Source organism: Hippoglossus hippoglossus, chromosome 3 (genome assembly GCF_009819705.1).
Source record: "Hippoglossus hippoglossus isolate fHipHip1 chromosome 3, fHipHip1.pri, whole genome shotgun sequence".
Classification (NCBI taxonomy): domain Eukaryota; kingdom Metazoa; phylum Chordata; class Actinopteri; order Pleuronectiformes; family Pleuronectidae; genus Hippoglossus; species Hippoglossus hippoglossus.
The window spans coordinates 1,692,343-1,707,521 of record NC_047153.1 but is presented as its reverse complement, the minus strand read 5'-3'; the positions used below and the strand labels follow the sequence as shown (position 1 = coordinate 1,707,521).

At 45.7% G+C, this 15,179-nt stretch overlaps 1 protein-coding gene across 7 annotated transcripts in view; it reads left to right on the top strand.

The window, feature by feature from the left end:
* The first annotated feature begins 11,680 nt into the window (after positions 1-11,680).
* fhod1 (formin homology 2 domain containing 1) overlaps positions 11,681-15,179 on the top strand; it is a 28,439-nt gene continuing 24,940 nt past the window's right edge. For 3 of the 7 annotated variants that reach the window (XM_034615128.1, XM_034615107.1, XM_034615098.1), the window contains exon 1: positions 11,682-11,940. In XM_034615128.1, the coding sequence (XP_034471019.1) occupies positions 11,776-11,940 (165 nt within the window). In that variant the 5' untranslated portion in view covers positions 11,682-11,775. Of the gene's footprint in view, positions 11,941-15,179 lie in introns of all 7 variants that reach the window. The other 4 variants (XM_034615148.1, XM_034615137.1, XM_034615118.1 and 1 more) reach the window with 2 other exon arrangements.

Sequence of the window (15,179 nt, the reverse complement as noted above, 5' to 3'; positions counted from 1 at the left end):
CGAGATTTATTCCATTCCGTTCACAGACTGACTCGCTGTCATTGCCCTTGTACAGAGTTCAGCTTTAAACTTTGACCCAACAAACAAATTCTCCGACATTCGTCTGGTTCCAAAACCTGTGAAACAAAGTAATCTGTGAAATACATGGAAAAACCAGAGTGTAAATAAAGATGGATGACATGACGGCTTCTGAAAGGGAAGAGAAACCATCTCCCGCCTCCTCCATGTTAGCAGATGGGAAATGGACCAAACTAAAAAATCAAAGTAGATGTTAAATGAATGTTTCTAAAAGACGGTTTCTGTCATTTTAGGTTCTTATCAGCTGATGTATGCTAATCGTCTGTATATACTGTAAGTCTGAAAAGGCTTCATGAGTTAATAAACATTAAATAATACATTTTTAATATTCATTAATGTGAAGTTATTCTCCTCTGTAGTAAATGATGTTGCTGTCACAGAGTGAACCGCCTGCTCTCGTCCAGACGCCTGGTCACGGCTGGTCATTAAACCAGATTTGACAGCGTTTATCAATCCAGTGTTGCTCAACGGTTTGTGGTTTTATTTGATCAGCTCACAAATTAAACAGAGAACAGAACAGAGCTGATGCTGGGAGATAAAACCAATCTGAGGCAGATCTGCAGAGGGTCACCTCGGCCTCGTCTTATCTCACCTGGCAGACGAAAGCTCCGATACGTTGTCATCGACCGCACTCTGACCTTTGTCACCATTAAACTCAGTCGCTTTATGACCTGTCTGCTCCGACAGACACTTTTCATTCAGGCTGCTGCGGCTGGAGCACAGGCGCCGCTTCAGGTGACGGTCGGACATGTCAGAGGCATCGAGCCCTCAGAGAGAAACACGCTCTAAAACTGCAGATTCTACTAAACTGTTGCACGTAAACTTCCTCATGTTCCTGTTTTAGGAAATGATCCGTTTACAGATTAAAGCTCTGGAAGTTTTCAGCAGTGAGCAGCTGAAGTTTGTTCTGTGAGGAGCAGACACACAACATGTCAGGACAATCTGACTAAAGTGAACTCAAACAGAATCAGAGAAACTCGAGCAGCTGCAGCCTGGAGGGCGTCACAGGCTCGGCTGGAATCTGATTGGCCACCGATGAGTCTCTTCATCGTGGACAGAACCAGGAGATCAGGCAGCGTTAAGAAAAGTGCTTCATAAATAAAGTTATTATCATTGGAGACACTTTGTTCAGCAGAACTCTGTGTGTGTGTGTGTGTGTGTGTGTGTGTGTGTGTGTGTGTCAGTCTCAGCTGTCAATCATGATGCCTCCGTGCGTTTTTATTAAAACAATTTAGAAACATTTTTTAACTTGTAAACTGTATTTTTTTTTTGCTTGGTCCATTTCCCATCTGCTTACATGGAGGAGGTGGGACAAATGAACTATGCTGCAGCCAGCCACCAGGGGGCGATTCAGATGATTAAAGCCGTCATGTCGTCCATCTTTATATTTACAGTCTATGTTCTGACCATTAACAGAGCTTCTCTGGATGATGACTTCAGGTTTACACTTCATGTGTGGAAGCAGCTGACACACACACACACACACACACACACACGCACACACACACACACACACACACACACACTACCTCTCCAGCTGACCTGCACGTCCTCAGATAGTGGGTGGAGTCCTGCAGCCACTTATCTAATTATTCTGCCCATTATCCCCAGTGTGACTCTAATCACCTGACGACAGATCACAGCTGCAGCTGAACGTCTTATCGTGTCGGTGAAGAGTGAGAACAAAGACAAGAGACGTCAGGTTCGTCACACGTCACGTCGCTGCACGGAGCAGGTTTCACTCACTCCAGTATTCTAATAATCAATAAACCATCTATTATCTCTGACTGTGTGTGTGTGTGTGTGTGTGTCTGTGTGTGTGTCTGTGTGTGTGTGAAGACGTCAGTGACTCTGATTTAACAGAGAAACTTTATTAAGTTACAGACTCATTTGCTGTTGTTAATCCTCAGTGATCATGAAGTCAGATTATTAGCATTTGTATCATTCACACACTGAATATAACGATGATCCTTGACTGAGATGGACGACACGTCTCCACTTCCTCCAGACATGATGTTAAAACACTTAAACAAACATCAGTGTGATGTGAGAACTACTTAAAATAACAGAAATAGACTTTTGACGAACATTTATTTAACGTCCGCCACCAGGGGGCGATCCAGGTTATTTGGCTTCACTTTTGGGGGCTAACATGGCGTCCATCTTTATTTACAGTCTCTGATGTCTATTCAGTTCAGTACAGTCCTTCTGTGTGTGTGTGTGTGTGTGTGTGTGTGTGTGTGTGTGTGTGTGTGTGTGTGTGTGCGGCCTCTGGATTCCTGTTTTCTGGCCTAACCACCACCTCACCCGAGCTTCCTCTGATCACCTGCTGCAGTTCACACACCGTCCTTCTCCCTGATACTGAGCTCAGAGAACTGTACATTTATCTGATGACCTGTTGAGGGAAGTGACATCCGAACGTTTCCTGCGTGCAGACGTTCTGTGGCGACGTCTTCGGGGCCTCACTCAGCACTCGGGCGTCCCAACGAGCCACAGAGGAAGTCAAGCATCGCTGCCGAAAGCTTCTACCTCCTGAAGTCTCCTGGACTCTGCGGCTCATGTTTGGTGCTGGAGCTCAACGCTGGAGCGTTTTCGTGCCAAAATGTTGGAAGGGAGCAGAGGTTTATTCGTGTCGGAGGAGGGGAAGTCTGTCAGAGAGAATTTAGAGCATCATGGGAGTTCGGCAGTCAGCGAGGAAGCTCATGAATCACGCAGCGACGCCCTCCACACTGAGCTGCGTTAAATTAAGACAAGACTGTGAAGAGAGAAATATAAAAACTGAAACTGTGTGTGAGCGTGAGGGGGCGAGACCTCTGACCTGTGGACAGAGCACTGGTGCTATCACAGTGAATTATGGGAAATTTAGTATCCAGCGATTCTGAATAGAACCAGCGAAATCTTTTTTATAAGAACGAAACGACAGAAGATTCACTTCAACGTCTAAAAACAATAAAATCCATTTTCTGAGCCGAGTTATTTTCGTCTCAGAGTTATAAGCTGCGTCACAAGGCTCCTTCACTGGTCCTTCCATCCCAGAGAAACAGGCGGAACCTTCCCAGCACTCATTGCACTCCGGTGACGAACCGAGGTAACGGAGCCGGCAAGCGACAAGATGTCCAAATCCTCTGATTCACACCTGACTGAGTTCAGGTGTGAATCACAGACTGAAGGTTCATCCACCGACTATATGAACCCAGCTGCCCTCACACACACAAACACACACAAACACACAAACACACACACGTCTCCAGAGGTGAGCCCCCGTATGCAACCCTATGAACAAATGTGTGTCACCACAACATGATGATTTAAATCACACACACACTCACAGACACACACACACACACACAAACACACACACACACACAAACACACACACGTCTCCAGAGGTGTGTCACCACAACATGATGATTTAAATCACACGCACACTCACAGACACACACACACACACAGTGGCACATCATTAATCACTGTATCGCCTTGTGTCCGTTGGTACCAGTGGAGCTACACTAACGTTGCATCATCACGTTTTGAAACTCCTCCTGCTCCAAGGACCGTGGAGGCAGCAAGCGGGCCACGCCACGCCAGAGACACACACACATCAGGCAGTTTGGCGTGTTGGACGGATGCTGGGAGCGCAGCCATGCTCCACATTGAACTGGTTCTGGGTGACGGGGAACAGAGGAGGCGGCCGGGGAAGGAGCAGGCGGCTTGAGCAACAGGAACGAGCCGATTGGGCCGACTGCCACCCTTCACCCAGTTGGTCTGCTCCCTGATTGGACGAGGGATGTGGGGGGAAGGTGGCCGACCCCCTCTGAGCAGCGACCCACAGAGACTCGTCACATGTACTGCTGCTGCTGCTGCTGCTGCTGGGACCATCAGCACTGAACCAGTAACACTGCATTTTAAAAAACAATTGGATGAACCATCTGTCAATCACCGTGTTGCTCTTTGCTCTTAATACAGCAGCAGCTACGCTAACATCCGTCAGAGGTTATTAACGAACAGTCGCTTCTCACACCTGAGACACGCCCTCTAGATCCTCCCTCATAGACAGGGCCGTTACATCAGGGTAGGTTAAACATGCAATTGTCTGGGGCCCTGAAATGAGACAGGGGCCCCCGGAGCACAGCTGATCCATCGCAACAATCCAATGAGAACAGTTTAACACAAACTGTATCATCAGTAAGGTACAGGACACTGCAACGACACCAAGGTCAGAAACCCCCCAAAGAGACCCCATGTCACGTTCTGCTAAAAGCTTTATCCTTTTAGAGGCTCGATTGAAAACAACTTCAGGTCAATGTAGGGGCCCCCAGGTTGCTTTTGCATGGGGCCCCCAGAGTCTAATGAAATGCTCCTGATAACAGAATAGATTCTCACAAGGTTACGTTTGTGGAGGAGGCGTAAACCTTTCAGACTGACGACAGATGTGGATCAGGACGTAACGTTCGTCCGTCATGAATCTGCTTCTGATTTGAATCTGTTTGAATCTGAGTCTAAACCTTCAGGCTCCAGACGTCCTGCAGGACAGGTGAGAACATTACAGGTAAAAAGTGGGAACATGACTTTCACTGTGTCTGATCCCAGCTCCACCCGTCCCTCCTCTGCTGCAGACAGAGTAAACAAACACACCAAATCTGCACAAGGTGTGAAAATTAAAGGCGGCGGGATGCGTGTTGCAGCTCGTCAGCCCCCCCCGCTCCCCGTCTTCTCATGATAATCTCATAAACAAATCCCATAAATACTTCACTGACATGTTGTCCCCACCTCCTCAACCCCACCCACACTGACGGTTGACTGCTGTTACTGATCTGAGCGTGCTCCTGCTCAGGTCACCTGTCTGCACGGCGAGCAGCAGACGCAGCGTTGCTTTCTGACGAGGTCCAGCTCCAGGTCGACCTCGCGGCCTGAGAGCAGCCGGTTGCATAACGCCACCGACCAGGGGGGCGTCTGACCACGCCTCCGCCGGCTGAGACTCCGTCGACAGTGAAGAGGTTGTTTTTAATCACCTCCTCTAAAGCTGTCAGGAGAGGTCTGACTCCGTGTCTTAATATTCTGTTACACACTCTCTGATTGGCTGTCAGGTGTCGGTTCTCATCACATGATGAATGCAGACGTCTCACAGGTCAACAGAATAACCTTGGTTCTAAATACAGCTGCAGAGTTTCGGATGATGTGGAGTCGTCGCAGCAGTTTAAGGATGGCGTTACACTAATCAATACAGGAAGTGACCACGGCGTGGATCAGGACGTCAGTGCTGAAATGTTCTGGAGACCAAGAGGAAACTGTTCAGTTTTAAACCAAAGCTTTTGACTTGGGAGCAGATGTGACCTGATAATGTCAAATATTAAAGGAGGGAGTGGATCTTGAGTTCTTTCATTTCCATTTCTCTGGAGAAAGTGGTTGAAAGTCTGTCGACAAAAGATGTGTGTGAATTCAGAGGCTGCGTCACCTTGTCTCACTTCAAAGGCTCCTTAATGCTTCCTCACATTCCTGCAACAGGTAATTGATTGTTGGTCATCAGTATGTCGTTGGTGGTGTTTTCAACCCACTGATTCCGGACCCGGTTCTCTGGTGGTCCAGGTCTGGTTCATATGCGGCTGCAGGATTCTGCTCTGCTTCAAGGACCTGATGTGAGCTGAAAACCAGCTGCAGGGGGCAGCACTGGGACCAGAGTTGACCCAGAGTCTTTGAATCAAAGCCTGATACCTGGGGGTGTGATCCGCCAGGAGCCTGACACCCGCTGAGCTCAGGCAGTGTTTACCATAATTACACTAATGTCTCAAAATTAAGGCGCTGGTGATTTATAAGTGATTAAATGTTTTTCCTCGCACCTCTAAAACAACACAGCGCACCTGCAGGATGACGCAGACCCACCCGTGAGAGGCTCCTCTGGTCTGTGCTGGTTTGTGTTGAATCAATAATGCTGCCGATGACAGAGATTTACAGCCAGAAGAGCCGCTGTCTGTCACTGGCTGTTGTTTTAAACCTGCAGCCAGAGCATTCCTGGCCTCCGACCAGCGGCAGGTCCACACTCATCATGAAGCTGCAGTTTCTGTGTGTGTGTGTGTGCGTGCAGTTTCTCTTTCTATTGTGTTTTCGGTGCAGGTTGGACCAGATCTGATCAGACACAGAGGTGTGAACGCTCCACAATGTCACGGTGGAAAAATAGTTCTCTATGGTTCAGCAGCAGCAGGTTCTAAAGCATCTGTCAGTCACACAGATACTGGAAATTCCAACAGTGATGCACACACACACACACACACACACACACACACACACACACACACACACACACACACACACACACACACACACACACACACACACACACACACACACACACACACACACAGGTATGACAGTGGCATGCAGTGACACTCACACTTAATGGAAAACCGAGATGTTTTGTGTTTCGTGTCTTTCCGGCTTCAGAAATCCATGGAATCAGAGAAATCAGATTCTGCAGAACTTCATGTAGAAACTTGATCTTTTTAAGTTTCCTTCCGTGTCACGTGATCCAGTGACGCTTTTCTTTACATCACTGAGTTCACAGCAAACACGAGCTGATCACAGTCAATTCAGCTGCTTTTATTTTGAAAGAACAGGAGCTGATCTGTTAGAACTGTGAATGGCCTCTGTGGGTGAGGCGGTGGTGGTCATTAGGAGCGAGGGGGGGTCTGTGCAGAGTTTGCAGGCCGTCCATCATCGTCCTGTCCTCCCCTCTCAGCTCAGCAGAGCTTGCATAACGCTGCTCCGTCCGTTTATCTGATCTCTGTGTATTTTCGTCTTCTCTGTAGCGGTTGTGAAACGGCCGGCGCGTTGCTGTCGATGAGTCGCGCTCTCGGGGTGATATCGTTAAAACTGCTGATGATGGAGATTCGTGAAGCTGGATGGAAACGGTTCCACATACTTTAATCATCCAATCAGTTGTGTCGGTGCTGTGACCTCTGACCCCCGACCTCCTAATGCTCACTAGATGTTTCTGGGAACACATCCTTCAGAGAACTCGTTGTACGAAGGCGTGGCCTCTGAAGACCGAGTAGTCAAGGAAAGCTGAGCTGAAACGAGACGTTCTGATTTCCTGTTGGTTTCCTTCCTGACCTCCTCCTGTCTGTCATGAGGCCTGGTCACACATTAACGTTTCAGTGCCTGAACCTTCGCTTCTCGTTCATTTCCACTGGGAACGAACGAGAATAAAACATTCACTTCCTGGAGCGAGTAAAGTCGCAGCGTTGCTTCGTGTGGAGTCAAACTTTCTGTGACTGCGCCCTTACTTCCTCTCCTCCACCCTTACCTCCTCGTCTCCTCTCCTACACCTGCTCTTTTGCAGCCTAACAGATTCAGACGATAAATGATGTCGTACAGAAATCACATGACCTAAACGTCATCATGTGTGGACCAATGAGGAGACAGCGTTCAAACATAGTGTTACGTTCATCTCTTCTTCTGCAGTGGTATCATCACAACTGACTGGGGAATCAGCGCCACCTACTGATGGAAATGAGCAGCAGAACATTTGGATGAATCCGACCTTATACCTCAGTACCTCTCCTGCCTGAAGGAGACATCTCAAAGTGGTGGAGGAAACGAGGTCACACTCTAGGACACTCGATGCTGATGCTGACCAGAGGAAATAAAAACACGCTTAAACTGATGGAAAGACGTGTGAGTGAGACGTGTGATGAACATGTGAGTTTATAGAAAGCGACAGTGAAACCGTGGCGTCTCCCGACGGAGCGTGTGGTCACCAGTTCACGGGCTGTGGTTAAACTGGTGGAGTCTCAGTGTGAGTTACAGTCCAGCCGGGTGGAGCTCAGCGCACGAAAGCGAGGACGGCCAAATGAAAACAGCTGCAAACGTTCACGCTGTCAAAACTCTGGGACGGATTCAGAACCAGTAACCGTGGCAACCATGGCTCGCAGCAGCACCGCTGAAACGCCATGAATCATCGAGTCACTTCAGGCTGCAGAGCCAAAAGAAAATCACACAAACTGCTCCAGCTTTTAATTCACACCCAGTTTTCACCTCAGAGGTCAGAGGTCAGAGGTCAGCGATGGGTCGACATCATGTGACGGAGCAGCTCCCCCTGAAGACGAGGGGCGGAGTTACAGTTCGATCTCAGCACAGACTCCCAGGTTTCATATAAAACGTATTAAAATACATAAATATAACTGATTAAAACTCAACAGCAGGAGAGACAGAGTTTGTTTACTTCTGCATCGGTTGACTGATGTGGTCGCCAGGGTAACCGATTGGCTGCTGAGAGCATGGTGGGTGTGGCCTGATGTGTCACTGCTCACTGTCACCATGATTGATTGATTGATTGGCAACAAGAGGAAAACAACCAATAATGTGTGTGCGTGTGTGTGTGTGTGTGTGTGTGTGTGTGTGTGTGTGTGTGGTCCAGGTATGACTCATATGGTGGGAAACTGAATCTGTTTACTGAGTCACATTGTGGGGACTATTCATTTTATAAATATAAAAGACAAAAAGTCCCTCTAAAGTTTAGGTTATGTTCAGGGTTCGTAAATAGATTTGTAATAAATATAAGATTAAAGTAAGTCCAGGCAATCATTGTAAGTTAATGTTATGTCTTCTGAAGTCGTGAGACACAAGTGTGTGTGTGTGTGTGTGTGTGTGTGTGTGTGTGTGTGTGTGTGTGTGTGTGTGTGTGTGTGTGTGTGTGTGTTTCAGCTTGTTTCATCACTTTTCTTATGCAATCCTGCTGCAACAGTCCAGACTCCAAATATAGAGAAACAGCACCACCTGCTGGATCAAACACAAACTGTTCCATTGGTGCTAACTCAAATATGTTCATGGTACAAACGTTTTCCATTTGAAAACACACAACCACACACACACACACACACACACACACACACACACCCACACACACCCACACACACACACACACACACACACACACACACACACAGGAAGGAGAAACTCAGGTCAAACTTCAGAGAAACAAAATGTTAACGATGAAAAAACGATTCACTGCAAAATCTGTAAAAAGATAAAGGAATTTAAATGTTTGAGGATAAAACGATTTAATGTGATTCATGTTTAAATTGATTGAGCTGCAGTAAAATGGTTGTTTTCTTCTCGTGGTCAAAGTCAAACTGTTGCTCTCAGGTCAGCAGGAGGTTCGAGGGTCGTTTCTGACAGGAGTCTAAACAACCTCCTGGATCTACACTGGAAATTGGTTTGAATTTAACCCTAAGGAACAATTTCTAAAATACACGATACCCTGACACAAATAAACAGAGTCACGCTGAGGCCTCAGACGACTGAAGGTCTGAGAGTCGATCACAGGGAATCATCAGAGGACACGTCTGTTCTTCTTCTGTTTGCACAGGAACCGTTTCACTACAGGTGATTATTAGAGTAGAACATTCCACAGACAGTGTTTGGAGTGAAGGCAGATTGATGAGATGAGACGCTCCACAGAATCTGCTGAAAGACACGATGAAGCTTTAACAGTCAGATCACACTTCATTTTCACTGAGAGGAAACACACCTATGTCTGATTCAATATGACAAACTTCATTTTAATAAATCAAATCCACAAATGACATCCAGCTTTTTAAGTTTTTTTTGTATGTTTCCATTTCTACAGTGGTTTTCCTGAATGAGCTGTGTCTCGATTCAGCGACCGCATCCTTCGGAGGACTCGGTCTACGCATAACGTCGAAATGAGATGGTCTCGTCTTCCTATTGCGTCCCCAGCTTGTCCCGCCCTCAAAGCTGTCGCCTAGCAACAAAGCTACGGACGACAAACGTTCTACGGTCGATTAACAACGTAAACCATTACCTCTTTGAACGGTTCATTAAAAACTCAAAGCAGATGTTAAATAAGTGTTTGTAAAAAATGGTTCCTGTCATTTCAGGTCTTATCTCTCTGATGTTTGTTCAAGTGTTTCTGATCAGTTTGGTTTAAATTAGTTATTTGATGATATAAAAACGGGCTGAGACGTGATGATTGACAGCTGACACTGACTCCTGATTGGCAGCTGAGTCTGCTCCATCCCCTGGTCGCTGCTGCACAGACTCCAACGACGGCAGCGTTCATATCGGAGATGTTTTAGTTTCATTTCTGTATAATTTGAGGAAGTGGAGACGTGTCGTCCATCTTTATTCCCAGTTTCTGCCTCAGACAGATGTGTCTCCAGCTGTGTCTCCACATCAGTAAACTGCTGCAGTGCAGTGACCAAGCCACCAGAGTGCGCTGCTGCTCCACAGCAGGTTTCTTCTTCATGTGTTGTTACCTGAGATCACGCTCACATTCACCTGTTCACTGCTGATGTCACATGACGTCACCACCGGAACGTCCACCATCAAGTCATCCTCCATCCAGCCGGATGTTCCGTCATATTCCCTTCAAAATAAAAGATATACACAAAGTTTAATTAGTGAATAGTCGATAATTCATCAATCATGTTCCTTAAATATTTGTTTGATTATTTAACTAAATGTTCTGTATGAATTCCAGAAACTAAACCTGTCACTAATGTTCTTTTCCAGGAGGAACCACGTCCACCTTCAGGATGTGAACTGATAATCTTCCAGTCCCAGTGATGACTGGTGTTGAACAACTGAGCTGAGACGTTTCCTGTTCACGTGAATGAAAAAGTTCTTTCATTTCCTTTATTTTGCAGCAGCGTTTCCTCTCCTCATTCTTTTTATTTCATGTTACAACGTTTAAGTCATCTCCAGTTTTTAAGAGAATCTTTGTAGATTTTCAGTTTCCTGATTCTCCTGCAAAAAACTGGTTTATTCTCATGTTCGTCTCAGTGTGTTTGTACATTTGTCAGAATAAATGTCTGTAACATCAACTGAATTTTTTACATGTGCACATGACTATTCAGACATTGATTTACTGGTGTGAGATGTGAACATAAAGTTGTGCAGATCATTATTCCTCCAGCTACTCGACCTGAGCCGGAGAACTCGTTACACCTGTGTGCAGGCAGAAAGAACTTTAACCTTCAAGGGGTTTTAATGTATTTAATTCAGAGTTTTTATGTTTGTTTTTATGGAAATGTAAATGTCATGTAAACTCAAAATGAAAAAAAGCTCATTATTTAACTTGTAGGCTACATTTAGTGTCACAGGCTGACTTTCATCTGCAGTTCATTTATGGGTTGATACTAATCACATAAAGACACATGATGTACATACTCAGAAACACACAATTAATAAATCAAGACAGAAATGTAAAGCAATGTGAGGCAACACAATAAAGAAAACATTTAAAAAGAAATCAAAAACACAAGCGGATTCAGACACAGACATATCACACAAAAGCACATAAATAATAAAACAAACTATTCATGATATTAGACAGAAAGAAGTAAAACAAGATAAATCCAGATGTAATGCAAGAACAATTCAACCCGACCAAAGAACTAAAGCTAAACCTACAGATTATTATTGTCCTTTTTTATTGTTATCAATAATCATCAATAAGTGAGTTTTCTGTCGCTTGTTTGAAATTCATTTAGAACTGTTTATTTTGAAAGGCAGTACCGGATGTGTGTGTACATCCTCTGTCTTATTTTGAAAGGCAGTAGCGGATGTGTGTACGTCCTCTGTCCCCGCTCACTTGACGGTTTGTCTCGGTGGATCTCGAACCTCCGCACCGAGCCGCTCTCACTCTGCTCGCCGCCGCTGGGTTGCGGTCTCTCGGCCATGGCCTCCATCGTCTGCCGGGTCCAGTTCCTGGAGGACTCGGACCCGTTCATCTGCACAAACTTCCCCGAACCTCGGAGACCTCCGACCGTGAAGGTGGAGGAGAACCTGCCGCTCAGCGAGCAGCTCCCCGGGATCCACAAGCTGCTGGAGGCGCCGCTGAAGGTGGGTCACACACGGAGGTACCTGCCGGGAGGAGGGTCACCGTCCTGGGCTTCATCCAGGCCGACAGAACCGAGAACCGAACCGAGAACCGAACCGAGAATAGAACCGAGAATAGAACCGAGGTTAAATGACAGAACTTTAAATAACATGAAGGAAACAACCGCTGAAGTTCGACTCGTTTTCTTCTGCCCGACACCAAACTCCAGTTAAACATCAGACTTATGAATTTATCATCGCTGACTCCTTCGAGTAGAGAAGTTATTATTTATTCTTACATTTTAATTTGAGATCAATCTAATAATGTCTTTGCTTTGGTTTCTACCGTTTGAATACAGCAGGTAGAGACATTTACTGTTCATTTAATAACCTGAGGACAGGGACATTTCAGGCTTGAAGCACCTGATTAAGATTCATTATGAATAGAATATAAATATGATAGAACATAAACAAGTTAAACCTGAAATGAAACATCTTGTGCAGCAGCAAATGGAAAAGTGTTACAAGAATTTGAGGGTTATATCAAGATGAAAATGTTCAGTTGATGATTATCACATTAAATGTCTCATTGTTATTTCAGTTCAGATGTTTGCTCCCGAGTGAAGGTTTGAACCTCCTCTGTGTTTACACAATACACAAGCGTCATATCAATATACGCTAAATTGAACTTGACTTATAGTTTTGTTGATACAAATTATACTGCGATGATAATTGAGATTGTTTTATTTTGTATCTTGGACATGTCCCCACGGTCCTGTCAGGTCTGGACTCTGAGGACAGGGACCTGAATGTTGGTGGAGCCACATTCTTCATTTTCACCTGATACACAAACAGCAACACAACCAGCAACACAACCAAACACTGAGGAGCTAAAGTTTCCAGGGGGGGGGGGTGTCTGTGTGGTCTGCTATAGGTGTTTGGAGGACCTGCTGGGGGCCTGTGGGGGACACTTCGGGTGATTTTGTCCCTGATGCTCAAGTTACAAGAGATAGAGGAACTTTTAGAACAAGGACACCATCGTTGTATTACATTAAACACTAAAGGTCTAGACTCTAGAAGGTCTGCAGCTCTGGGGACTGAAGGTCTGAAGGTGTATAGTTCTTGGGTCTCAAGGTCGAGACTCGAGAGTCCTCTTGGCTCTGGAGGACTCTACAGTTGCAATCGGAAATATTCAACCTCCCAAAGATTGTCAGGATTTACCAGGGGAAGTTTTTTTAAAGAGCCGGATTAGGATTGAAAGACTCTCAATCAGTTGAGTGATTCAGAGAAACAGTCTGATGTCGTATTCATGAGTAACAGGACGTTTTGTTGATATGTCACAATTATTCAGCCCTTACATAAAACGTTTAGAACCTTCTGCTTGTTTTATGGCCTAAAGTTGAGAAAATAAAATTAGATTCATTGATAATGAGGCTTTTTGTGATGTTATCAATAACTTCAATTCCCATTCTCGTCTTTTGAGGTGAAGGGGTCGAACATCACATCTGAAGCAAAGTAATGATGACAGAGTTCCCAAATGCTTCATTATGTTTTAACTCAAGATCGGAAGGTCTGGACTCTAGAGGATCTTAATGTCTAAAGGTCTAAGGTCTGAAGGTCTAGACTTGAGAGGATCTGCTGGTCTGAAGGTCTTAAAAGACTTAGGTCTGAAGGTCTAGACTTGAAAGGATCTCCTGGTCTGAAGGTCCAAAAAGACTTAGGTCTGAAGGTCTAGACTTGAGAGGATCTGCTGGTCTGAAGGTCTTAAGCCTAAGTGTATAGACTCTGGAGTTCTGAAGGTCTTAGGTTTGAAGTTCTGAAGGTTTGAAGGTCTCGACTCTGGAGTCCGCAGGTCTGAGGACTGAACCGTGTTCTTATCGTGTTTGGTACTTGCTGGTTGTTGGTCCGATGCAGTTTTACTCAGGTTCTGTAGTCCGGTGATGTAGTGGAGTACAAGTATAAAGTAGAGTACATGGAAATACTCGATTACAAGTACAGCAGCATTGCAGCAGTACAACATTTAAAGTCCGGAGTAATAAAATGTCCTGCAGTTTCCTTTGTGTTGGTTCTCTGAGGACGCTGCTGCAGGAAGTCCAGTTTTCCCAACAGGAAGTGAAGGCTGCTCCATGTTTCAGTGACTCAGTCATTTTTCACTTCACTCAGGCTAAAGTGCAAAGAGATAAAGTCACAGTCTGTTTTTCTGATGATGACTCAGCAGTTTGTGTTTCTGCTGCGACCTGTCGATCTCTGACAACACTGTAATTGATCTCTCTTATTAAGACGTGTTTGAGCAGAAGCTTGAGATTCTTCAGCGCAGTGAGACAAACGTCAGGCTGCGAGGCGTTCGGAGGCCGCTGGAATCAGCAGCATCAGATAAAGACCAGCGAGCGGCGGTCCCACTAGATTACATTCCTGCACCAAACCCTAATTGTTCCCACCATGCCCCGGGGCTCGACCTGCAGCCGCGGCCTCCTCTGTGGATGATGTGATAGGATCAATGCGGAGACTTGATTCTCCACACGAAGTCTCCTGCAGCGTCCCTGCTTCTCAGGACTAGTTCTCCCCCGTCATTGGCTGGTGTGGGCCGAGCGGAGGAAGAGGGTGGGACCTGTAAATATGAGATAAGGAGGATGGACGGACGGACGGATGTAACACTAACAACCGAGTGTTGATAAGAGCTGAACAGGCTTTTCCTTCTGCACGTGGGGAGCAGCAGAGACACTGAGATATAAACAGCATCCTGTTCTGAGGAGGAAACTGTTAGCCTAGCTTAGCACAAAGACTGCAAGCTGAGGAAATCTGTTAGCCTAGCTTAGCACAAAGACTGCAAGCTGAGGAAATCTGTTAGCCTAGCTTAGCACAAAGACGGTACGGGGGAATCTTTTAGCATAGTTGAGAACGTGAATAGAAACAAGTGTAAACTTAGTTTGTTTTCTGTTTGATAAAAGTTTGGGAAAAGTTTTTTCGTGAATGAACCACATTGCTCCACGTGACATCATTGGCTCATAACATGGAGGTGATGTCATGTGTTGGTCACTGTGTGTGTGTGTGTGTGTGTGTGTGTGTGTGTGTGTAAGAATGCCACTCTGCAGGTACGCCTACGCACTGAGCTCACATCAACATTGGAGTCAATCGTTCTCTGGCCTTGTTTCCACTTTCATACCTCACCATGACTCACAGCCACACGACGCTTGGCCTGCCAGGCCCAGAGGCACTACAGAAATAAATCACTGAACTCACAGTCTGACACTGTTTGTTTGTTG